This window comes from Electrona antarctica, assembly GCF_951216825.1.
Source record: "Electrona antarctica genome assembly, chromosome: 19".
Taxonomy (NCBI): domain Eukaryota; kingdom Metazoa; phylum Chordata; class Actinopteri; order Myctophiformes; family Myctophidae; genus Electrona; species Electrona antarctica.
Window position 1 is genome coordinate 27,253,899 of NC_136800.1, and position 26,599 is coordinate 27,280,497.

The window sequence follows — 26,599 nt, forward strand, 5'->3', positions numbered from 1 at the left end:
CATGGGCTATAGCCCATGGTCTCGGACGGCATACTATAGCATGCCGTATCTGTTTTTCATCATTTTTGAGGATTTGAAAAAAAGACGAAAATCACCCCGAGACCATGGACTATAGCTTTTCTATTTCTAAAACTATGAAACATTTCAAAGATTCCTTTTCAGGCAAACATGTCCACCGTAAGATGAACCTAAATAGGTTTGAATGGGGTTTCTAGGTGTAAGTATGTAGGACTAGTAGCATGCCAAAGTTTGTGCTATTGCCATTGAGAATGCATTGGGCGTTTAAGTTAAATAACTCAGAAACTACAAAACATTTCAAAGTAAAAAGTTCCAGCATGTGTGCCCACAGTAAGCTGAATTATAAAAAGTGTGAATGGAGTTTCTAGGTGAAAGTGCTTTTTTGACGTGCCAATATCTGCCATTGAGCCCCATTGTAATTTCTCAAATTTGAAAGCACTATATTTCTAAAACTATGAAACATTTCAAAGATTCCTTTTCAGGCAAACATGTCCACCGTAAGATGAACCTAAATAGGTTTGAATGGGGTTTCTAGGTGTAAGTATGTAGGACTAGTAGCATGCCAAAGTTTGGCATGCTATAGCCATGGGCTATAGCCCATGGTCAAAAAGGATGAAAAACGAGGATTTGAAAAAAATATGAAAATCACTCCGAGACCATGGGCTATAGTCCATGGTCTCGGGGTGATTTTCGTCTTTTTTTCAAATCCTCAAATGTTAACCAGTTAAGCATAGGGCTTGGATACTACAATATGTGTACGACTAGCATGCCAAAGTTTGTGCTATTGCCATTGAGAACGCATTGGGCGTTTAAGTAAAATAACTTTGTGTGTGTTAGGTTGCGCACAGGTGGTGAAAAAAAAACATGCTGTTTTCGTGCTCATATACCCAGCCAGGCAGGCACCCACCCAGCCAGCCAGCCAGCCAGCCAGCCAGCCACCCACCCACACACATAACTCCGTAAGGGAGTGGTTGCACCACTCAAAAAAGTGTGAATGGAGTTTCTAGGTGTTTGCCAAAATCTGCCATTGGCTCCCATTTTAATCTTCTCCCATTTTGATTCAAAATTTAGAGGCATAAGTGTAAATAGACTAGAAATATAGTCCTTCAAAATTTTTGAAGGACTATATTTCTAGTCTATTTCTATATTTCTTTTCAGGCAAACATCTCCACAGTAAGTTGAACATTTTAAAGCTTGAATGGGGTTTCTAGGTGTAAGTATAGACTATAGACTTCAAAGTTTGTGCTAGTATTAAAGACAAATTGACAATACATTGGGCGCTTTGGTATGTCGTTGGACGCTTAAAGTTAAAAGATATGTTGTTTTCACTTTTTTTTTGATCGTCGAAAAACATGAAAAATGACTTACTATAGTATGTCGTTTTTCATGGTTATCAACGATAGAAAAATTAAAATCATGAGAAACGTCATACTATAAAGTGTCGTTTGACGATAAAAAAATAGAGAAATTATGAAAATCATGAAAAACGACTATAGTATGTCGCTTTTCATGGTTTGACGTAAAAAAGAGACATGCTAATATTATAAATGTGTAATTTTCCTTGATTTTCGACAATAAGAAATATTGAACTGAGCGGTGGAACTATACTGTAGCCTATACTGTACTGTTCTCGTACTGTACTTGTACTGTAGGATGCATACTGTAGCCTATGCGTTGTACATTGGGGTCAATGAATACATTGACCCAAAAGTAACGAAACAAAGGATTTCATTGCTTAATACGGTAATTAAATTGTTCCATTTATTTATGCCAGGCATGTCCATGTCCAGTGCCTCAAAAATAACGGCAAGAGTTGATAAAATAGATTCAATATGCAGTTAATACTGTGTTGTCCATTTCTCACTTCAAATGTTTTCAAAAACATTTTTGAGAGCAATGTTTAGCTTTAAATTGCATAGTGTGTTTGTTTAGGCCTACACAGCTGCAATGATGGATACGGCACAAAATCAAGCAGCACAGATTGATATGAGCAGGTGCTCTGTATCTTTGGTTATTATGATCATTCAACAATAACACACCGCTGAATTCAGTGATTGACCAATCAGAATCAAACATTCAACCAAGCCATAAAACAATACAATACAAATTATACCATATAGACTCATAAAACAGAATGTACTGGACAGAGCGTAAAGATGTTTAACATTATTTAATGGAGCATACATATTCACATCAGACACAATTCAGGAATAGATAATACCCAACACTGTAAATTTTAAATCTTAAAAAAACGAAATGATTCATGTATGAAAGGCTTTGAGAATTAATCTCTCAAATGTAGCTAATTCACAGTGTCTAATTCAAGACACTGTTAGTAAATCATTCATCTTTAATGTCACTAATGTCTTTATACATCTTCTTTGACTTTGACTTTAGCATTTAAGATTTAATTTTACAGTATGTCCTGTATACCTAATGGTGACTACTTAAACACACATGATGAATGTAATAATAATTGTTTCATGTTATAATACAGTACATAACAGCCAAAAGCAATAACATTAGCAATACTAAGTGCAATCACAAACATTCATGCAGAACAAAGTACCACGTTTCCTGTCTTTGGAAACGAGTAACAGTGGAAAATATAGAATGTACAGAGTTACTGTTGAAACATACAGTAGACATGTCACAGAGTTTGGGCCAAAAGGCAAGATAAGAGCTTATTTAGAGGCATAAGTGTAAATTCTAATTAATCTTTAAAGTGACCACAGTCACTTCCATTTGCACAGGAATAACTTTTCCTTCTTTGTAAATTCTATATTTTTATATTAAATATATATTTTTGATTGTGAATATAGGAAACTTATAAAAAGTGCCACATTATAAAGAAATGTACATTTACATTATGTGATGATTATGAATATAAAGCAATAAAACAACCGGTATTAAAAACAATAAACACATTGATTTTGGATTTCTGAAGGAGAAACTGTTAACTACTTAAAAACAAAGCAAACCTTTTAAAACTACAATTTTCTGCTTAGACACACTTTAGATATTGTTGCTCTCAGGCAGAAACCTCTTATCTCCATATTCTAACTTTTTGTGTTTTGTCGAAAAATGCCCTACCTTTATCATACTACATCAGACAAAAGCATCAAAAGCATCAAAAGACAAAAACAGATCTACAAGCTCGAAACTTGTCTAATGTAATGAATTTGAATCCTGAAAAGTAGCAGTTTTGGACATATGAGGTTTCGACCCGACAGACGATATAATACATCATTCCTGGATACACTCACAAAATATCTGTTTTAATCCTTTGTGGCAGACTTTCGATTTGATTCCCAATGATCTGAGAACTACACGGTCCTGTGTTTTCATGGATTCATGGATTCATACATTTTTAGCTACAAAGAGTAAAAGCTACAATCCACTTTTGAATGAATAAAATATTATTTTAACCAATCTCGTATGGTAGAGCATAAATACAACATACCTAACACAACTGTTATTGAGACATATGACCCTGGGGTTGGGTAGGACATATGACCCTGGGGTTGGGTAGGACAACTACTGGTTGACATTTGAAGTAGTTCTGCCTACAGCTCATAAGCCCAATACAGGCCTCTTGCATGAGCTGTATACATTTATCCAGGTTCAAATCTCGGGTAGCAGGGCATTTAAAAAATAATAATATGGAGCGTGGCTTTATAGAAAACAGCATTTTGCAGGAATGCAGAGTTTAAGTGAAACAACAACACACGTCATAACTGTACATTTACAAAGAGTTGATTTGTGCGTTTAGATACGCCTCCACACAATCCATCCCTTGTATCAGTCCTTCAACTATAGCTCTTAAACGCTTGGCATAGTTTGAGCCACAAACATGATTTAGAATTCTTAAAAGTTAGACCTTTAGGAGAAAAAGTCCATGATATTGGTTTTTTTGTTACTACCCTTTGCTTTGCTACGGTCCTTTTCCTGATGAAAACATGTTTATCTTACAATTCACATACCATTAACCACTTAAGCCCTATTTAAAACAAACAGACAAACAAAAACAAAAATAGTAGACTACAAGCTCAATTTGTCGTGATGCAATCGTACAACGCATTGAGCTTGTAGATTTACTACAAATTGTGCCTTGTAGGGAGTTACACAGGTTAGGATCTTGATCTATTTACCAAGATCCATCAAGCACCTACACAAACTAATTAATATTAAACACTACAAAAATACTGTTCCCTAACAGCTTCAATGTATTTAAGCTGCCACAATAAAACTAAGTGCCAAAGAGTTAGTTACCATGTCCAGAACAAGGTTTGTAGTGTTGGTTTTAACCTTAGTAGACCACCAGGGGGTGCCGTTTGTCACACAGAGCAACACCCTGAGCTATTTGAACATCAGCCCCATGTCCTTCACTGGGAACCAACACCAGATCTGTCCCCAATACTTTAAAACAGTTCAAATTTCAAGCTCCCCCTTAACTCTGACACTGTACAAATGGAACCAAATGGACCCTAATAGGTCCATTTGGTTCCATTTGTACACTGTCAGAGTTACATACTTGTAAGGGTCCATTTAGAACCCTGAGAGTCCATGGACCCCACTTTGAGAACCACTGCTTTAAACCCAGCCCCCCTGGTGCTCCAAGTAGGCCAAAAACAAACACTACAAATTATGTTAATACCATCTGGACAGTCTTGACTAGTTTAATATTGTTTAATATTTCAGCAGCATTGTATGGTTATCTCTGTAATTTCCCTGTATTAATCCTGTTGATTAAGTCTTCTACATTAATCATATGATATTGATTAAGTATGCTACATTAATCATATGATATTAAGTGTTCTACGGCTATAGATACAGTAGTGCATCTATCAATGTACAAGGCAGGACAGCTATTAAAAAAGGCACTTAACATTAGAAAAGTTTCAATCCAAAAATGTTATATATCCATTTTGATTCAATAAGAACAATAATCTTAATATATTGAAGACATTTTCATTACCTGCAATTCAATGAAGGATTTAATTTGGCACTAGTTTTTGTTTATATAAGTAAATATATTTTATCCCAAGTGGTTCGATAATTCATTCTGGAATGAAACTTTTCAGTATGTTTGCAGTTTTCTCAGGAAACAATTGGCACTTCTCTAGTACTACAATGACAGGTAGTTTTAACTATTACAACATTAACTGTTGTATATTTGGTTGCGTTCAGTAAGTCATTATTCTTTTCATTTATTTTTATATAAATGAAGCAACAAGCCCTTTACTCATCTTTGTCTCCTTATTTGAATATTTCTAAAACTTCTGGACCTGACATTTTCATGATACTGAAAGCCTGAAATATGTTTTTGGTCACGTTGGACAGCCCAAAAATAGCCAAGGTAAAACTACTATTGATATAAACTACAACTACACGCACAGTATATAAAAAAATACGTGTCAATAGCTTTGTGGGTTATGTTGGTACAGTATTATTATTATTATTATTTTTACAGTGAACTCCAAAAGTATCTGGACAGTAAAGCATTATATTAGGTTAACCACATAAGCCGTAAGTAACACTCTGCCATACGACCAATAGAGAAAATAGTCTACATAGCGTATTGCTATCTGCTACAATTTTTCCTTCAGACTGTTCAGGAATAATCATTATTTTTTTCTTTTACGCTTTTCCCTCAATTTTGTCATGTCAATTCCCAATTCCCCCTTGAACTTTTAGCTCATTATTGCTTTAATGTGGTCTAAATACTTTGACAGCTCACTGTTAACACCTGATTCAGTGCAACATGCATGCAGTTAATGAAATATGAAATAACGAGGTACATGTATGTTCAAATACTGTACCTCAATCATCACACCACAAACATTCCAGTAGAGTGCCCTCACAACAAGACAACTGTGACGATGTCCCAGCCTAAACTCTCCAATGTGTCACCGCTCTTTAGCAAGGCCGTTGATGTACAGGGCACGTACACGGCTCACAGGGTGTGTGTGTGTGTGTGTGTGTGTGTGTGTGTGTGTGTGTGTGTGTGTGTGTGTGTGTGTGTGTGTGTGTGTGTGTGTGTGTGTGTGTGTGTGTGTGTGTGTGTGTGTGTGTGTGTGTGTGTGTGTGTGTGTGTGTGTGTGTGTGTGTGTGTGTGTGTGTGTGTGTGTGTGTGTGTGTGTGTGTGTGTGGGCATCCAGACGAGTGAGAGTATGTCTCTGCATGTTCTTTATTCATTCCGTGATGTAATATCCTGGAAAGATAAACGAGTTTCAATGTAATGGTTGTTATGTTCCCTGTATGTCAATGACATACAATCGTCCACATATATTTCCTAATACAACAATATAGTGACATAAACTCTTTAAAACGTTATGTATATGGAATATTATTTATGATGAATGACCTCACCTCTGTCTTGGCTCGCCGCCAGCGACCCATGGGTCCCGTTTTTGTAACCACTGAAACATAAGATTTTTTTAAATGAACATTACAGTGAACACACTGTAGCGCACACACACACACACACACACACACACACACACACACACACACACACACACACACACACACACACACACACACACACACACACACACACACACACACACACACACACACACACACACACACACACACACACACACACACACACACACACACACACACACACACTACTGATACTTACGCATAAATGACGTTAGCATCATAAATGTTGTCAATGCAGCAGAGACACTCCACCACACACACCTACAGAGAATATAACATTAACAGTATTAGCATAACGGTATTAGCATTTTGTGAATGCCTTGAAAACATTTTGCCTATTTTAGTACATGGCGCGAGAGGCATACAAGGAATGTGAATGTTAAGAATTATTGTTTGTGTTCATTAGTTCCTAATAGTTTTTCTTTCCCTCTCCCAGGGCCTGCAATTAACGGGGCCAGTTAGTTACAAAATAGCCTAGGAAAGGAATTGAATGATATTAATTAATGTGAACTATCCATGTTAAAGAAGACATTTTTGGCAGATGGAAAAATATTGTTGTTTTAATGATGACCCATAGTGACGGTGGCAAAATTAAAAAGGGCAACCAATAAGGGTGTAAGGTGGAGATGCACATTTCAGTTACAAAAAACATCCTCAGTCTGCCATGATGGCAGCATGGATATAAAATAAACATTGTAATTTGAAGGCCGTTTACCTGGAATGTACGGCAGCAAAGATGAACACGCAGAACACCAAGAGGAGAATGCTTTTCATTGTGATTACACCTGAAAACACACGGACAACGTTTTATTTAAGCATCACTGTATTCATATTCTACAGTCACCAATATACAACAGAATTAACATCCTAAGGGAGCGTAAGGGAGTTGTTGTTGTTCAGCAACAGTGTTCTCCCCGTATCCGCCAATCTTTAGTAAGAGGAAATACATTTTCAGGTGAGGATACTAATTTCACCCAGTCAGGAGAGATAGAGGATAGAAGATAAACAAAAATTTGAATTAAATAATTGGGAAATTAGAACACTATAAAATGTAAGCTGATACATGGGTTTTCTCTCCTGATTGGATTAAATTGGCAGCCCACCTTAAGATGTATTTTCTGTTTACTAAATAGCAGAGAGACCGCTGTTACTTAATAAACACTCTATACAGGAATGATTACTATCCATATTCAGATTTTTGAGTGAGTGAGTGAGTGAGTGAGTGAGTGAGTGAGTGAGTGAGTGAGTGAGTGTGTGTGTGTGTGTGTGTGTGTGTGTGTGTGTGTGTGTGTGTGTGTGTGTGTGTGTGTGTGACACAGAATAATTTAACACAACTTGTAAACCGTCCTCAAATGTACCGAGGGTCATGCTCTGATTGTCCACAGAGAATGACCTCAGTGGTGTAACGAGGCGTTTGGAGACGGACAGGCGGTTGTTTCTGCCAGCTCAGCACCGTGGAGGAATTCCGTAACACCATCCATCCTATATTACAATTGAAAACATGTGCCCAAAAGCACGCACAGGAACAAAAGGCACCAGCTACTACGTCACTGACACGCTGCAACACGCTGCAACACACACTGCAACAACACACTAACACGACACAGCCTTACCCTCCGCGTCGTTGGTTCCCTATCTCCTCATGTCGCGCCGCACGGCCACACTCGACACCAGCCGCGTAACAATTGTCATCGCACTGCCACTACAGCCGGCTCCCGTCCACACTCGCAAACAATATCAATATCAATAATAAACACAAACACGCCACAAGCACCGACACCCCCGCCTAATTTGTTGCCACGTCTATGAAAACAAGCACCGAAAAAATGCCATTCAACACGCTACTTACACACACTACCACTCGCTTACAATACGCGGACCTGGCAACACTACATTCTCTCTCCCATTTGCTCAGAGCCCACCACGTGACCCACACAGGGAGGGAGACGATTGCGTGATGCTTCTATGTACAGGATTCTATAGGTCACCACTTTTGGTGTGACACACATACGGCTTCTGTTTACTAATATGCGTTGTCAACACGTGCTGAGTTGACAAACATTGACCGATTTCGGAGAAGACTGATAGTTTCTCCTTTACTACTTAGGCTGTGGAAGTATTCACACTAGGCAACTTTTGCATTTATTGGCATTGCCAATTTGGGGAGAAAAGGAGGACGAGGAGGTGATCAAGCTCCACAACACCACATTGGTAGGTAGCCTCAAGGCTGCATTTATTTGCCTTCTTTTTCCTCTCGAGGCTGCATGTGATGATGTGAACCCCTCCAGCAGGCTAGGGAGCACCGCTCCGGTTAGCGGAAAATGACCGCGGGGTGCGGGTTGCCAGGTTTTTTTATAAGTAAAGTATTTACATTCAATTAAAAAAACATATATATATAATACATTTTAATTTACGTCATATTTAGCGGCATTTCGACCAAATTTCTCTGTTCTTTGTCAATGGCAAATATTGAGACGTGTGGGGACTAAAGCTGTATATAGGAGGGCCCTCAAACACATTATTTCATAACTTTTCATCGTGCTCCTAAAAAAAAATGTGGCATTGCCAATTTGGGGAGAAAAGGAGGACGAGGAGGTGATCAAGCTCCACACCACATTGGGAGGTAGCCTCAAGGCTGCATTTATTTGCCTTCTTTTTCCTCTCGAGGCTGCATGGGATGATGTGAACCCCTCCAGCAGGCTAGGGAGCACCGCTCCGGTTAGCGGAAAATGACCGCGGGGTGCGGGTTGCCAGGTTTTTTTATAAGTAAAGTATTTACATTCAATTAAAAAAACATATATATATAATACATTTTAATTTACGTCATATTTCGCGCCATTTCGACCTAATTTCTCTGTTCTTTGTCAATGGCAAATATTGACACGTGTGGGGACTAAAGCTGTATATAGGAGGGCCCTCAAACACATTATTTCATAACTTTTCATCGTGCTCCTAAAAAAAAATGTGTGCTACTAGCCGCAATTAAATACACAGTTAAAATAATAAGAAATTTGCGCCAACGACTGCGTCGACACCTGGCGTGGAACAAACGGGACGAACCGAGGCGCATATATGGATAACAACACTACACGCGCGCTGCAACACAAAACAGCTGCATACAACGCGTGTCACTGTGCACTTCTGTATCTGTGGACTTCTGTATCGCAACGCGGGCCAACGCAACTCTGGGATGAGCGGGCCGAAGGCCCGCGAAATTCTAGTGCTCTACAAGAGGCATGTGATATCAGACCGGCCTGATAACTCCTCTTCCTTCTCTACATTGCGATAGTACTCATTACTATAGAGCAGTGTTTTTCAGCCCGAGGACCTCTATGCCCTAACCCTGACCGACCACTACACATTGTATAAAATTGTGTTTCATATTAAACTTTTTCATAGATTCATAGACTTGTTAGGAATGCTAGGGTTCAAGGTTAATGTAAAAAAAATCACACCCGTGTGAACTGAGTGGTGCAAGGTCTTATATAGCCTGATCAGCTGTGGTCTGACGTAATGTCAGTGACCATAGCAACCATGCTCGCTTTTTTTGGTTGCTAACCATAGCAACCATGCTCGTTTTTTCGGTACGAACAAACACGGGTACACGGGTACAAAGCCAGTTGTTGGAGTGGTTTGCGCCACTAAAAAAATCACACCTGTGTGAACTGAGTGGTGTAAGGTCTTATATAGACTTATATATAGATCAACTGTGGTCTGACGTAATGAAATCACACCCGTGTGAACTGGGTGACCATAGCAACCATGCTCATTTTTTGGTACGAACAGACACGTAAACTAACAAAGCTGAAATCACACCCGGGTGAACTGGGTGACCATAGCAACCATGCTCATTTTTTGGTACGAACAGACACGTAAACTAACAAAGCCAGAGTGTAAAAAATATATATATATATATATATATATATATATATATATATATATATATATATATATATATATATATATATATATTTTACACTCATGTGAAGTGAGAGGAGCCCACTGTATTTATATCGGTCACATGATATCTTATGTCATAATTTAGTGGACAAAAAAAAACATTAAAGTCCATAGACTGGCAAACGATGTATACAGTAAAACAACATAGACTTGGCTGCCATATGACGTAATCATATGTTTCTCCAGCTCTTTAATAAGGGCAGACCGCTAATAAGTTCAACGAATCAGGAACCCCACAAAAGTCATTCATCAGCTTCTGTCCCACTTCCAATTTCAGTTGCTTCCGAGTTCTCTCTCCTGATAGGATGAAATTGGTATCCCAACCAGAAAATGTATTTTCGGTTTACTGAAGAGACGGTAAAGGTGGTTGCACACTGGACGCGTTTTTCGGAAAACCGATGGAGAAATGGTGCTAAAAATCTGAAAAACGCGCTCTGTGTGCAGGGACCTTTACTGTACAAACACTCCATAGTACGTATTGTATCGCTGTTAAAATGTATCGTTATACCCCTACTCCATAGAGCGTCGCAGTCCCGCCCCCTCGAGAGACCCGGAAAATAAATTCCCGTTCATTTTCCTCATAGACTTTTCAGAAAGTATTTATTTAAAGACGTTTACGCCACGGACAAAGCCAACTCTTGTCGTGACAAATCATGACAACAAACACAATTTTTCGGGCTGAACAAAATAATTAGAAAGAAGAAGAAAACAGCAGGTTACAACACTTTTTTTGTCGTTTTTCTTCTTTGTAATTATTCGTTTGGTCCAAAATATTGTGTTTGTTGTCATGATTTGTCACGACAAGAGTTGGCTTTGTACGACGCTTATAAGGTCTTTAAATAAATACGTTTTGAAATGTCTATGGGAAAAATGCATTGGGAACTATTTCCTGGGCCTGGTGTCATCATGAAAGGGGGCGGGACTGCGACGCTCTATTGCAATGATTAATAAGAAAATTGATTTAAAAACGTATTTTAACTAAAGCTTACGCTTTTGTTCCACAAGTAGAACAAGAACAGTTTGTTTTATTTTTCCTCTTCATACACCATCAGAAAGATGTGCAATACACATCAGAACTTTACTATTTCTGTACTAAAAATCTCAATAAATTAATGTCATCATTTCCAGCTCACCTGATTGGTCAGTTGTGGCCGGGGGACAGCAGCTATTGGTGTAGAAGGCAGAGGGAGGCGGGACTTCGGAGAGGCCGCCCAGGGATTTGGTGAAGCGCCCCTGTGAGTGACAGGTCTCGGTGCAGATCTCTTCCTGGAAGAGGAGGCGGGCCACAGAGGACGGGGCCAGTTTGTCCAGAGGGGGCGGGATCTCTGTCGAGTCTGTAGGTCAAACACACACACACACACACACACACACACACACACACACACACACACACACACACACACACACACACACACACACACACACACACACACACACACACACACACACACACACACACACACACACACACACACACACACACACACACACACACACACACACACACACACACACACACACACACACCTTTAGTTTAATGAAACAATCTGAAACTTATATTAATGCATGAAATGTTATTTGAACTAATCTATATGGTATGATATGTTAACACAAGTAGTAAGAGCCACCGTCAGTGGGGGATTCCCTCCCAATTTAGTCTTCATACCAATTCATTCCTCCCACTGCTTGCCAATGCTGTTGTACCCTACTGGCTCACTTGCCAGTGAGTAGCCCCCACCGGGAAGATGTATGTAGCTCCTCCGTTCTACTCATCACGTTCAACATTCCCCACTGACAGGCTCCACCTCAAGCCCATAGGAGTAACTACAGTGACAAAGATCAGCCTCCCCACCTGGCTTTCCACCCATGAACACAGGCCATTTGTGTTTGTTGGACGCTCAGTCAAACCAGATGCACCGTGGGGGATTGTTACAACTCGTAAGTCTAGGGGTAAGATGAGTAAGCAACATAGGAAGGAGGAACAGGAAACCATGATCAAATGCAAAGTTTTATTATAATAGTATATATTATAATAAAATGTTTAGGTTTACCCCTAGTTGGTGTGGTGGTGGACAGGTATATCACCCGAGCGGCCAGTGACAAAAGTAAACTTTTATCCCATTAAGACCTGCGGCCGATTCTACAAAAAGCTGTCTAAATGAGTAGTTCTCGAACGTTTTCGTGCTAACTGCCAAAAATAGCAGATGTGCAAGCTTGCAGTGCAGAACAAAGTGGCACGCTCTGAGCTTGTATACCGGTATCTGCAATTTTTGAAAACCACTGTTCTAAAGAGTTTTCTGGAAAAAGTATGATGCTATATACATTTATATAGCTAATATAATGCACAGATGCTTTCCAGGTTTTAACAGATTAAATAGAAGCTGTTAGATCATCAGGTTCTTCAACCGTCTCACCGTATGTGAAGCTACAGCTGCTGTCCAGCGCCGTGGCCATGTTGTCCTCTACCCATGATGCACCAGTGATGGGGGTACTGTCCTCTACACATGATGCCTCTGTAGTGACAGGGTCAAAGGTTCTAGTTAAATTAAATAAACTCAAACTAGAATTGAAAAATAGAGTTAAAATGTGGAATAGAAGAGGAAAGTTACATAGTCCAGCTGTTACTGAAATAACAATAAAAAATAGGCTTTACAAAAAATAAAAATAAACAGAACAACTCACTCACTCACTGTATGAGCTTGTAGGTCGGCTATTTCCGCAACATTTCTGAGGTAAACTGGAATTGAAAGCTAATGAAACCACAATAATAACCTTGGTTAGTGCTGTCCTCTACCCAGGATGCCTCAGCAGTGACAGCAGTGTTGAACACTCCTCCGAAGACCTTCTGGTCCAGCCAGGACTGACACGTCTCCGTCATGTCACTGAGCAGGCTGGCCAACGAGCGCCGAGGCCTCCTCCGCCGACGGAACACCCTGCAAGATGAAACACCAGAAGGAATACATGAAGAAGAACACCCTGGAATATGAACCACCAGAAGAAATACATGAAGAACACCACCCTGGAAGATGAACCACCAGAAGAGATACATGAAGAACACCACCCTGGAAGATGAACCACCAGTAGAGAGACATAAAGAAATCTCTCAATGAGATGTGAGTCACCTGCAAATCTCCAGAACCGTCAGGACCAGGGGTCAATGCCATGCTTGCTTGTGGTGGACATTTTTGTCAAAATTACAATTTTGGGTGGTCAAACTGAGTAGTCAATAATATCACCAGAAACACAAGAGCTAGCCCTGAATGACCATAACAGGTCTGTAATTTTGAGTGTTCAGATGTAACCAAATGGACCCATAAGGTCCTTTGTCTCCCTGCTCTTCTATTGAGAAGTGGAGATTGTGTCAAAGGTTATGTTTCACCTAGGCTCTGACTCAAATTTTGACCTGAGGGTCAAGATTCAATTTATCTCCTGAGCCCACAGGCAGGGTCTATTAGCTCAATGGTTAAAATGTCAGCACTTGCAGGAAACTTGCAGGAAACCGGGTTAAAATCCGGGGTAGAAGAAAGTAACATAGTGCAGCTATAAAGGGGAGGCGTCCAAAGGCGTCCTGTGGCACTGAGTGAGTTAATGACCCACACCCACCCCTGCCTACAGACAGTATTTAACATGACGTTACTCACCCTCATGTCACATGAGGGTGAGTAACAGATCATTCTCCAGTGTATCATGCTTCTCACAACATGTGACATCTCATCATGTATCTCTGCCAAAGTTGGCAGCAAACTTGTCAAAACAGGAACACCTCATGGTAAGAAAGACACACTAAATAGGCCTGCTAATATCAATTATTGTCTCCACAATTATTCTATCTATACCAAGGAGCCTTTTTCTCCCACTAAATGCTGACTAAATGCTGATATTTGTCCTTTGAGTAAAAAATTTTTTCTCTGTTTCAGAGAGGCTACATGTATAATTGATATACATTGTGACACATTGTGAGCTTGTAGATCGGCAATTCTCACTAGTTTGCATTAGGTCCTGGGGAGACAGCATTTCTGTTTTGGGTCTCGAGCTAAAAAGTTTGGTAACCAATGTTCTAACTCACAAAGCCACCTTGTATTATACCTCTATTATCAATAACATGTAAGTCACCTAGCAACAGCAACAGATGACTTCACACGCTGGCTGTGGAACACACAACGTGTGACGCGCAAAGAATTTAACGCAGCTTGTAAAACCGTCTCACGTGTACCGAGCGCTTTGCTCCGATTGGCCCTGGAGGATGACCTCATCCTCTGTGTGGAGAGGCCTGTTTGAAGACGGGGTGTCAGCACTTTGGAGGAGTTACGTAATGATCAGGGCTGGAAGTAGCCAAGATGTTTTTTATACTAAATAAAATAGTAGTAATACCATAATGCAGAAGTACTCTGTTGCAAGGAAAAGTCCTGTGTTCAAAACTTATACTTGAGTAAAAGTACTGGCGTATTGGTGTCAAAAGAAAAAGGAAAATCTTCAAGAACAAGCTCACAAGCCATCACAATGCAATGGCTTGTGATCTTGTAGATCAGCTAATTTTGAAGTAAAAAATAGGGCTTAATTGGTTAATGTATGTTTTGTAAAAATAGCCTAAATCTAGAAAGTATCTAGTAAGATTTTCAAATAACTAAAAAGTATAATTTGCCTGAGATGTAGTGAAAAATGGACATACTCAAGTCAAGTAAGAGTACCTCAAAGTTGTACTCAAGTACAGCCCTTGTATTTATTTAGTTACTTTGGAGTTACGTAACCACCAACACAGTCCTCTCATCCAAACATGCTATATTCAACAGACTGCATGTGATATCTAACAGGCCTGAGAACTGCACTTCCTTCTGGCTGCTGTTTGTGCCACTATCACAGAAACCAGAAACCCCTTTTTGTTTCCGTTTTTCCTTTACTACATCATCTCCATATATGGGTCCTCACTAGTTTCTCAAGACAACTTTTCCATAATCTTTGAATGCTACATAGTGTATGTAGTAATGGCTTGCACATGCAAGCCATTAAAGTTAAAGTCCTACTATTTGTCACATACATACACAATTTGTTCTCCGCATTTGACCCATCTCTTGGAGCGCTGAGCCGCAGCCATGCCGCGCTCGCCGCTCAGGAATCATTTATAGTTGATCTAACTCCCAATCAAACCCTTGATGCTGTGTGCCAACAGGGAAGTGGATCGCCGTGGATCGAACCCCGACCTCCCAGTTTCAGGGTCTAACCACAAGGCCACTGAGCTGGTGTAAGCCAGGTATTGATTTCCGATTCTCAATAACTTCAGAATCGACTCTGTGACATAATCTATTTCGATCCCCATCCCCACCCACCTATAGGAAAGCAGTGTGTTTGTATATGGCTGCGGTTCTTAAACATTGCCATGTCAAGGACCCCCAAATTGAAAAGATATGCCAGGGGCAAATTTAATTTTTATGGCTATAGCAGTATAGCAGAGTTTCTTTTTTAAACTCAAGAATGAACTGGTTAATTTGGTTCCATTTGTTACACTCTCTGAGTTACAGACCCATAAGGAACCCCTTCGAGGACCCCTGGGGGTCTCTGAACCGCCTCAAGGACCTCTTTGAGAACCACTGGTATATGGATGCTGTAGTGAAGTGTCGTCACGACTCACCGGACCATGTTCTCCTTGTAGGACACGTTGGTCTTGGACGGGGTGAGGGAGACGTTGCCCTGGTCGTCCCAGCTGTAGCTGTCCTCCGTCAGGAGGTAGTAGCCATTGGAGAGGAGGCGTGGCGAGCGCCGGCAGGAGCACGGAGAGCCCCCGGTGGTGTTGGAGGAGTAACACACATAGGAGGAGTCCGGAGAGAGGAGAGACAGGCCCAGACTGTGGAGGAGAGAGACAGACACAGACGTGAATGATATCACTGGGTCTGTGCGCGTGTGTGTAGTGCATGTGTGCATACACAACACGTGTGTGTACATGCGTGCATGTGTGTGTGTGTGTCAGATGCGTTTGTGCAAGGTTCATCATTTTGTATCATACATCATCACATTCTGGCCAATCACTTTTGGTGTCCTCACTTTTTAACCCATTTTGACCTGAGATCAGATTCTAAAAATGTCTTCTACATCCTGACAGTTTTCTGAAAAAATGTTTCTATGTCAGTCGTTCTTCGATTTTTCAATAGCTAAAGCATAACATAATGCTAACACCAAAAGGGGTTCCCGTCCAAAATGGGTTAAGCCCTCAGCCAATCAAATCATCGCTATGGGGTACACACAGACACACACACAGCTGGGCATAGGAGGGGCTAGTGCCCCTCAAAAAAGAGAAACGGCAGAGGGAGAGCGTGCTTGCAAAACATTTCATATTACCACATTTGGCACAACCGTTTCATTAAAGCAATAATTCCCCATGGTAGGATTTTATCACAACCAGGCCGATACGGCCCGTTGGCCCAACGGGCCCAACGGCGTTGGGAACACAGCGCATGGCCCTCCGGTTATGCAATGCCATTGCCCGTCTGTACCTGTTGTCAGTGTACTTAGTGCAGTACCCATTTGTCTTACTACTTGAAAGTCAGTCATTCTGTCATTGATGCCAGTACTGTGACATCACATTGAGGACATCAGGGATCTCCATATGGAGATAGAAGGGACACAAACAGACAGACACACGTACAGAGATCTCCATGCATGGGCATAAAAGGGACTCGGACAGACGGATATAGAGATATTTAGATTTTTTTGTTCTGGATGACCGGCGACCCGACCGACTTCTCACTCGTCCCAAGTTCCCAACACACTAGCCTGAACCAGGCTACCAACACACAGCCCTAACCTAACCCTAAGTGATACACACACACCACGTTTGAAGTCAATTGGTCGGACAGTCCTCGAGATATGTGGAGGATGGACAGACAGACAAACAATCATCCTACCTTTGACATGATTGGTCAGCCAGCGGGTGTCTCTCTTTGATTGGTGAACCTGAAAAAAATTAACGGAAACGTGTGAACCACTTGTAACAAAATGTAATTATGTTGTCGTCCAAATATGTGTTTGATGTATAATAGTTCTAGTCCAATAGCTCAAAAAGGACCCATTTGGTCAAATATTTCAACAGAGTACAAACGCTGGTGGTCCCCGGACCCTACGAGAAACAATGGCATAGCTGTAGAGTAGACCATGTTTTTGAATGTGGCATTTCGAGGACATTTAGTTAATACAAAAGTGAAAAGTACATCTTATCTGAGACAGATGGTCGTACTCCCTCTTCTCAAACACAGAAGAACAGGAGTTCAGTCTTTTTTCAAGGCCTCTGCCTATCTGGGGAGAAACACATGTTCTCTCTTTTCTTTGAGAAGAAATGAGACACCTGTGTAACTTTACTGGCCAAACTCTGCTCCGAACAGAGAACGTATTAATATGGTATAATTATACTGACTCAATGCTGTGAGAGTCATACATGGAGGTGAAAACCTATGCTCCGTATTCCCCTGTAGTGCTACAACAAGATTACTTGATTATATGAAATCACGAGGTTCCTTGAGAATGGGCGCAAGGAAAAAAAAGTCTTCCCTGCACGGCCAGTGAGAAATCAGCGTCCGTGTGCCTATGCTTGCTGGCCTGGTGGGTTTCAAGCATAAGCGGACAAGCAGACCCGACATTTTTAAATGTCTCCGACAGCATAACAGAGCCACTGGGCCACCCCAGAAATGCAGATGTCACCTTAGTCACTGTGTAAATGTAAATCTGCATACTGTAGGACAAGGTACTCAGAAAACAGAAGACAAAATAAGGCAGCAACAGTTGAGATCTCAAAGAATTACATATTATTATTGGCTATACTGAGGAGACCAACTTACATACATAATGGAAACTCTGCCTGGCTCAAAATTGTATTCTCTTAGCGCACCTTTCAAACGTTTTTCTACTCACAAGTCATCACATTCACCATCACTTAGTGCACCTCACAATCCTATCTATAACATGCTTTGACATTTATCAGTGTTGACAAGATGGTATGGCAGCTAGGTTTTGGATGCCTAGGTCAAAGGTCATTAGACGTCTACTTCAAGAAGACATTTTCCAGAACAGCTTCACACTCACAGCTAGACAAGAGTTCATAAATGATTGCATTATAACATGAAGCTGTTCCTATTGAACACTAGCTACTTGAGCAGTCTTTGTGGCTGTGGTTGAATTCTCAATAGCGTCAACAAAAGCAAAAGTAAGTAACAATCATTTCATCTTAGATGAAATTAAAATGTCTACTGCATTTTAATTGGTTATATTCCCCTTTTTTTATCAATTTCTTATGTGAGTATTTTGAGTAATGACTTTTGGAGGCTTTTGTTGCCTTTGTTTGTGTGTAACACATTGAGGATGTAATATTCTCTTTTTTGTATTATGTATGTATTATGTACATACCGGTATTGTATGTATATTGTCTTGGACATCAGGAAGAGTAGCTACCGTTCAGTCTGCAGCTAATGGTGATCCATTCTAAGTAAACAAATAAACTAAAGCAACTAAATGACAGTCAGCTACATTGCTGCCAAGTCAATGTTAATGTGTTGTTCAAGCCACACTGTGTAGATGAAAAGGTTTAAATAGCACAGGGAACTGGTCATTTACGATGAATGAGCTGGCCTTCCTATTATGGAACAAGAGCAGGAAACGAGTGGAAACGGTGAGACGGGAAACCTTATATGTCCAAAATTGTTACTTTTCAGGATTCAAATTCAAAAATAGCAAAAGTAGCAGATCTACAAGATACAAGCTTGTGGATCTGCTACTTTACATGCTTTTGTGTGATGCTGTAGTATGATCAAGTAGGACATTAGTTTACGAAAAAACACAAAAAGGTAGTATGCAGCTAAGAGGTTTTTTGTAGTGACCAAAGGGGACAAATTCCAGGCATCAGTTTGTAGCTTCCTAAAGTTCCTACACTCTCCTACCCTGTATCCCTCTCATCTTTCCAGTCTGCCTTTCCTACACCGTCATATTCCCAGCTGTCCTACTGTCTATCTCCCTTTCAGCTTTCATAGCGTCTGTCTGTCTGTCCTGGCTAGATTAAATACTGATGTCATTGGGCTGCCCTGCCTTGAAAGATATACATTCACAACGTCTTTTTAACCATACTATACCTCTCTACCTCTTTTAATGTTCAATAAAAGCAGCCATTGTCAAACTACTTTGTAGAAGTGAACTGGTCCCAGATGGGGAACGGTAGGACGTTCAACACTGTTGTTGACACTAACTCAACACATACTCTGACAGTGTTTCACTTCACAATGCTGGAATGTGACCGTTTGTGTTACTGTTGTTGTGCAATATGAACATGCAGTAAGCCTACTGTTTGGGAACCAAAAGACAAGTTAGTAAACTCCATCTTTATAATTTATGATACTCTTTGTTGAGTAATGACTTGTGTTCGGCCCCCTTTGGATATTGCAGTACTACTACTAGCATATTAACAGTGAATAAACTATAACAATAATATGATACAATATATCATCATTATTATTGTCTGGCAGAAACCTTGTACAGTATCTCCAACATGACACATCGCAACACATAGTGAACCTGTAGATCTGCTATTTTTGAAACATTATGAAAAATAACAGTTTCCACCTGACAGCAATGATATACACATACACAATAACATCCAGTGTATAGCAGCAGCAAATAAGAGACAAATTGACTCCACGCCTAACTGTAAACATGATGTCAGCATGTGGAATGCTGTGACAGAGACCTGTGAGAGTCATTGTTCTTTGACATACAGTAGCACAGTGGTTCTCAAAACATTTTCATGCCAAGAACCCCCGAATGAATATGCATTTGGATGCTATTAACACATTTTGCTGGGGACCCCCTGGAACCCCCTCAAGGACCCCACTTTGAGAACCACTGCAGTAGCATGTTGTCTCTGTCAGCTGGAAACCTCATTACAGTATGTCCAAAACTGTTAAGTTTCAGGATGATTCAAATTCAAATATAGTAGCAGATCTACAAGCTTGAACTTGTGGATGTGCGACTTTTTAGGTTTAGGTTAGAATATGGACATAAAAGGTTGTTGAATTCTAGACCTACTTGTGACGGCTCCAGAGAAGAACAGAGCCATGGTTCCCTCAGTCCTGCAGGGTCCGCACACAGAGAGAGAGAGAGACAGATGGGGGGGGGGAGAGTGGTGAGGAGCGCCTCTGTCCCAATCTGTAGAAAACATTAGAAACACGACCAAAACATTAGACACAAGAGCCAAGAGGACACACCCACTGTCAAGACCAACACCACAGGAAACACAGCCAATGTTCCGCAATGCACAGGAAATTTCATGTGACATGAGAATATCCGCCAGAAGAATCTACTGTATGAAGGTTTATTTATTTACATGGAATGAACTAACAGAGATAGGAACACAAACCGTAAAACTGTGAACACACAGGGAAAGACTTCACCAAACCAGGAATGCACAAAATGAAAGGTTAGAAAGGGCCAATCTGAGGACCAGATCAGAATGTTTGAATGTTTGTAAACAAAACGGGTGTTTCCAGGTAGAATGTCTGTATGTGTCCAGAACAGTAGCTATGTCTAGTGTGTCAGTAGGCATGTTAACCTGTGGATATTTTACGTAATATATAATAGCGTCCTGTTTTCCCCCCTCCAGAAATAAGGTTAAGTGAATAATACTGCTGCCTGAGTGAAAATACATAGTTTTGGCCTTGGTGATTTCATGCTGATTTTGTCTATAGAAAGGGATGGGGAGGGGGGAGGGGGGCAGAGAAAGAGAGAGCCTGCACCTTCAAGATTATTTCAGTCTCTTGTAAACTCCTTTAGCTCCTTACAGTGTGCAGACAGTAATCCACCACCAGAGACAGAGACAGAGAGAGAGACAGACCTTTTGTACAGTACAGTTCCACATGGGTCCCTGTGAGCTTGTAGATCGTCTATTTTCAATGAAGAGGTTTGGTGTATACTAGTGGGAAAAGGGGGGGGACCAAGTATAGACCACTGAGGAACTCCTGAAGTATGTACGGTTTAAGTGATTAAAATGTGCAGTCTTCCTCAGTCAAACTATGCCCTGTATTAAGGATTAGACACAGCCTCCTGTAATCTGACTGCTAACAGGCTGCTCCGTTAACACAATAACATCCTCATGCTGACCGCACATGCGCGCGCGCGCACACACACACACACACACACACACACACACACACACACACACACACACACACACACACACACACACACACACACACACACACACACACACACACACACACACACACACACACACACACACACACACACACACACAAATTAATTTAATTGAATAATCTTGAATTCTAATATATATTCTAATATATATTTTTCTAATATATATTATATAATATATATTTTTGACAGGACTTCTTGAGTCCTGTTTTTTACTGCCGCACAACGGTGTCACGCTCAAGTAAAAATAGAAATAATATACAAGCTAAAAAACTTTAACACCAAATGGACTATTATTACTCTCTCTCTCTCTTACCCCAAAGTTTTTTTTTCTCTTCAGTCAAAGTGGACTAAAACTCCTGGGTGCTGGAAGCAGAGTCCTGCGTGTCAGGTCTGTTGTGTGCAGTCAGTCAGTCACAGTTGTCTCAGGCAGTCTCCCACATACATCGTCTCAACTCTAGGAGAACTGCAGCTCTGAGCACACACTGCACGGAGAGGAACACAGAACGAAAACACCATGATGTCACTCTTCCTGTTAACCCCGTCCTCACCACGACACAGTCACTTTACATTAACCACTTCAACCCTATACTTTGCTTACTGGACTCCCCCAGGACTCTATACTAGATTTATTTATGATTTATGTCTAGGACCCCCAATCTACATTACAGTAAAATCCTCAATGTGTATTTAACTATGTGTACAAACCAAATGGCCCAGTCATTGGCGGTTGAAACGTTTCAGTTTGAATTAAGGTGGATTCTCTGTTCTCCGTGTGTGTGACTCCCATTAGCCTACATTACATTGTGTGCGTGCGTGCGTGTGTGCGTGTGTGTACAGACATTAGTCTGGTCATCTGAACAGTGTGTCCCAGTGTTTGACTGCAGGGGAGAGGACACTCCACAATGGGACGGCTCCTCTTACTGGGTGCAACTCTATTGGCTGGCCGCCAGGAACGTTTTTACGTTTTTTGTTTTGTTTCTATTATCATTTGAATTTAAATGCCTTAACTGTGACCACACAAAGCATCTTATTTGACCTCAAATATCTTTTGCAAGCTCCCACAGTAGAATTACATCCTAAATAAACATAGGCTGGGTTGAAAGAGATAGAACTTCCACAAGTAGAAGGGATGTTTACGGAAAGAACTTGTGGGGGCTGGCTGCTCTGCCCTGATTTGCTGCCCTACCTACCGGACCTTTCTTCGCCTGATAAACGGGCTAAGTGCCATTATGTGTCACTTTGCATAAGAGTGTCGTTAGATTATCGATGTTATAATAATTTAATTTAAAAAAGAAAGCAAGATCCGGACATTTTGAAAAGTGGGATCATACATTTAAAGCTATGAGAATCAATGTTTCGATAAGAATCAATGTTTCAAACACATCAGAACAAGGTGACGTATTTTTGTGCCCTGATCTTGCTTTCTTTTTTAATTTAGTACTACCCCGTTGATCCAGGAGCACCACAACAACGTTATGCTTACAATACTTTGATCTCATTCTCCACTGAGCACCTGTTTTATTTTATTCATGTCACGTGACAAAACTCTGCCAATGTCTTGTGTGCAACACTTGTTGGCTCATAGCAGACATCGCCGTGGTAACGTACAGTTCCCAACATCCGTCTCTGTAGGACGGAGTGAATAAAGACTAAGTGTGTGTGTCCTCCTCTCAAAGGGGCTCCAGGGCCCAACTGCTCATATCTCCTGGACCAAAATAGACCACCAGACAGACCTCATCGCAATGACTGACCCACCAACACAGGAACAATGTGATGGCTCACACAGCCTACAGGCCCAAACACACACAACTACAGCCAGGCCATATGGACAAAATCAAATATAACAATCTTTTCTAGCAAATACCTCCATCAATTAAGTGGGCCCAGAATATAGCCCTGGAGGGTTCCTGATCAACTACATATAATGGGGTTTAAGTGGTTTTAACGAGATGTGTTTGCAGAGACACACAATGGGAGGAGGAAAATGTAAATACACAAACTCTGCACTGATTTCATTTTCCTCAGGAAGTCACTGAAGCAGAAATCTTTTGGTGAAATGTTTTAACCACTTAAATCCTCATTTGTCTGCTATTGTTGTCGAATTATTGCCCCAGAAGTGGTTAGGTACAAGTAGCAATACAGTAAAAGTTAAAAGTGAAATGAATGTACCTCAAAATTGTACTCAAGTACAGTAGGTTACCTTGGCTGCACCAATGGTTAGATTTGTTTGCAGTAGTATCTTTGCAGAGATACATACTCACTGTATGTTTTCTTTTCCCTTTTTACCTCCTTTATGATGATGATTTCCTGTTTTTTGGCTATATAGAAGTGTATATTTGTATGTTTCTACGCTTGTAAACAAGCGTAGTGCTTTATTGGTCGTTTATTGGTCGTCCATGCACAGTTGACATTTTTGTATTGAGTTGTGCTTGAAATGTACTGTAATTCTGCAAACTGTTAATAAATACTTCAATCAATCAATTTCAAAATTGCATAAACAAAACATGTTCCGTAAACAAAATAATAATAATAATAATAATAATAATAATAATAATAATAATAATAATAATAATAATAATAATAATGTGGCTACCAGAACTATTATCACATTAATAATGTGGCTACCAGAACTATTATCACATTAAAATTGTGTTGCAGAGTTCTGTCGGCCTTCTGGCTGTGGCGTGTGCATGCGCGCGTGCGTGTGTGCTGTTGGAGATGGTGATGCTGGAGGAAAATACGTAGCAGGAAATGGGGTACCACCACCAGACCAAACCATTCCACCAGCACCCCTTCTCATTCAGTGTAATGGGATCCTTTCATTCATTCATTCTTCTTATTTTACTATATTACAGGCTACCAATTATTATGAATAAGAAAAAACAAAACAAAACATTTACATAAGGCGAAACAATATTATTCTACTATCAGCTATTTCATATTGCTCTGTCTAAATTCAGTTCAGCGGTCCACAAATAGGACAGCAGAAGTGAAGTGGAGGAAAGATGTATCATGTTTTTTAAAACAATGTTTTCACATAGACTATTGCAGCTCCGAATGAGTATAAATTAAAAAAATATATAGGCTATATAAAAAGATTATATTTTTCAGCATTTTTACTTTCATTATTGGGGATACAATGTTTTGTTTCTCACAATTTAATTGCAGCTCAGAATCATAGCCTACTGCATAGCCTAAATCCAAACTCAATTTTGTTTGCAGAAGAAGATTTCGTGATTCCGTAGGCTATTGTTTTCACCCTAAAGGGCTTGCACATAAAATGCCGATCTAATCTACAAGCTCGCAACGCATTGCACTGCGGCGCGCTGTGAGCTTGTAGATCTTCTATTTTCCACCGGCTTAGAAGACTTTAGTGGGGATTCCCACGGTGTCAAACAAAGACAGAAAACAGAACAACATCAAATTCAAAAGATCCGTAGCTACTTACCGGGGTCGATCGGTTGTTTGCCGGTTCTACTTCTAATGAGAAGTGCGTTAGATCTGGAGAGATCCTAGTGGTGGGATCAGAAGTGTAGATCCTAGTGGGTCAGTAATGTTGTTTTTTCACTCTTTTCTCCCAGACATCCGTTAGGATTCTACACAGAGGAGCTGAGAGGAGGAGAGGGGCGCTTGTCAACCAGATTCAGTGTTGCCAGATTCTGAGATAAATATGCAACCAGGTCTATGAAAACAAGCGACCAAAAGAAACGACCTATTCTGAGCATGAGCACTTTAAACCAATAATAACCTACATACTGCTATTTTTTATTAATGTTGAGGGACAAAAGTGCTACATTTATGGAATATTTGAAACATTTTAACAACGCAAACAGCACACATTATAATTTCAGATGGGGGTCCATGACTCAGTCGACAAAGTGATTAACACATTCATTTATTTGGAGGGACACATTCGCAACGGTACCAGGTCGTCTCGCCCCTTTTCCAACTCGCCCCCGCGAAAAGTGAAGACGGCTCGCCACAGAATTTCGAAAAGTGAAGACGGCTCGCCACAGAATTTCGAAAAGTGATGACGGACACTTTAGAAACAAGCCCCCGAAAAACGTCTACCAAGTACCAACATTTACAAGCGACTTTACAGAAAAACAAGGTCAGGGTGGCTTATAATAAGCGGATATGGCAACACTGATTGTCATCCAGTTTCCAGCCAACACAGCAGCTGTTGAAGCCTCGCCTAGAGAAGACAAATACACAAACCCGCCTCCTCCTACACACACAGTCAGATGTAGTGGTGATTTGTTTAATTTCAATTCAATTAAAAGGAGCTTTGATTGAATTAGCAAACATTATATTATACTTTGACACTTGCCAAAATGTTACAAATGAACATACCGATACTCACATGATGACACATGACTTACTGACTTTTCAACTTTGTTGAAATAAAACAAGAAACAGTTACTGGTATATTGCAAATGGCCCTTACGTTCAATTAAAAAACAGTAGTTTATACTGCAATCAAGTGTTTCTGATTCTAATCTCAGTCTATTGGTGCCATCTAGTGGTCATTGTGAATGCATTGAAACTGGCAATCCTTCACTTATCGCATAATAGCCTGGATGAGAACAAATAAAACCCTGTCCATGGTATGTGACCCTTAAACACAAAAACCTGAAGTGTGATACCTCTGTTGGGTAGGTTTCATTTATTCACATCATCCAAGCTGAAGCTACATGCAGGCTCCTGCGGATTTAATTCATACAACAAACTCAGCCAATAAGCATGCTTGTATTAGTTAATTAATCATCACACATTTATACACAACATATGTTCCCTGTCTGTCTGTCTGTCTGTCTGTCTGTCTGTCTGTCTGTCTGTCTGTCTGTCTGTGTGTGTGTGTGTGTGTGTGTGTGTGTGTGTGTGTGTGTGTGTGTGTGTGTGTGTGTGTGTGTGTGTGTGTGTGTGTGTGTGTGTGTGTGTGTGTGTGTGTGTTTTTAGCGAAGATGATGGAGCAATAGAGGACACACCT

General features: G+C 40.4%; 1 protein-coding gene across 2 annotated transcripts; it reads right to left on the reverse strand.

Annotated features, from left to right (window-relative positions):
- Positions 1-2,173: 2,173 nt before the first annotated feature.
- Positions 2,174-25,192, reverse strand: tmem71 (transmembrane protein 71). 2 transcript variants are annotated; one of them, XM_079488723.1, is made up of 12 exons: positions 25,058-25,184; positions 21,923-22,091; positions 20,485-20,604; positions 17,325-17,373; positions 16,055-16,267; positions 13,201-13,361; positions 12,843-12,941; positions 11,562-11,762; positions 7,184-7,253; positions 6,668-6,729; positions 6,391-6,440; positions 2,174-6,232 (listed from the first exon to the last, which is right to left on the reverse strand). In XM_079488723.1, the coding sequence occupies exons 3-12, from the start codon at positions 20,513-20,515 to the stop codon at positions 6,209-6,211; spliced, it is 960 nt and encodes a 319-aa protein (XP_079344849.1). In that variant the 5' UTR covers positions 20,516-20,604; positions 21,923-22,091; positions 25,058-25,184; the 3' UTR covers positions 2,174-6,208. The 2 variants fall into 2 exon arrangements, with proteins under 2 accessions (XP_079344849.1, XP_079344850.1); XM_079488724.1 differs by lacking the exon at positions 21,923-22,091 and having other exon boundaries at positions 25,058-25,192.
- Between the last annotated feature and the right edge of the window lie 1,407 nt (positions 25,193-26,599).

What these genes read in the sequence shown, in the direction of transcription:
- tmem71 (XM_079488724.1), bottom strand. Translation starts at nt 20,515, where the DNA reads ATGGCTCTGTTCTTCTCTGGAGCCGTCACAA. An exon ending in TACAAGGAGAACATGGTCCG is followed by an intron (nt 13,362 to 16,054) that starts GTGAGTCGTGAC and finishes TTCATCTTGCAG; the next exon opens with GGTGTTCCGTCGGCGGAGGA. An exon ending in TTTGCTGCCGTACATTCCAG is followed by an intron (nt 6,730 to 7,183) that starts GTAAACGGCCTT and finishes TATTCTCTGTAG; the next exon opens with GTGTGTGTGGTGGAGTGTCT.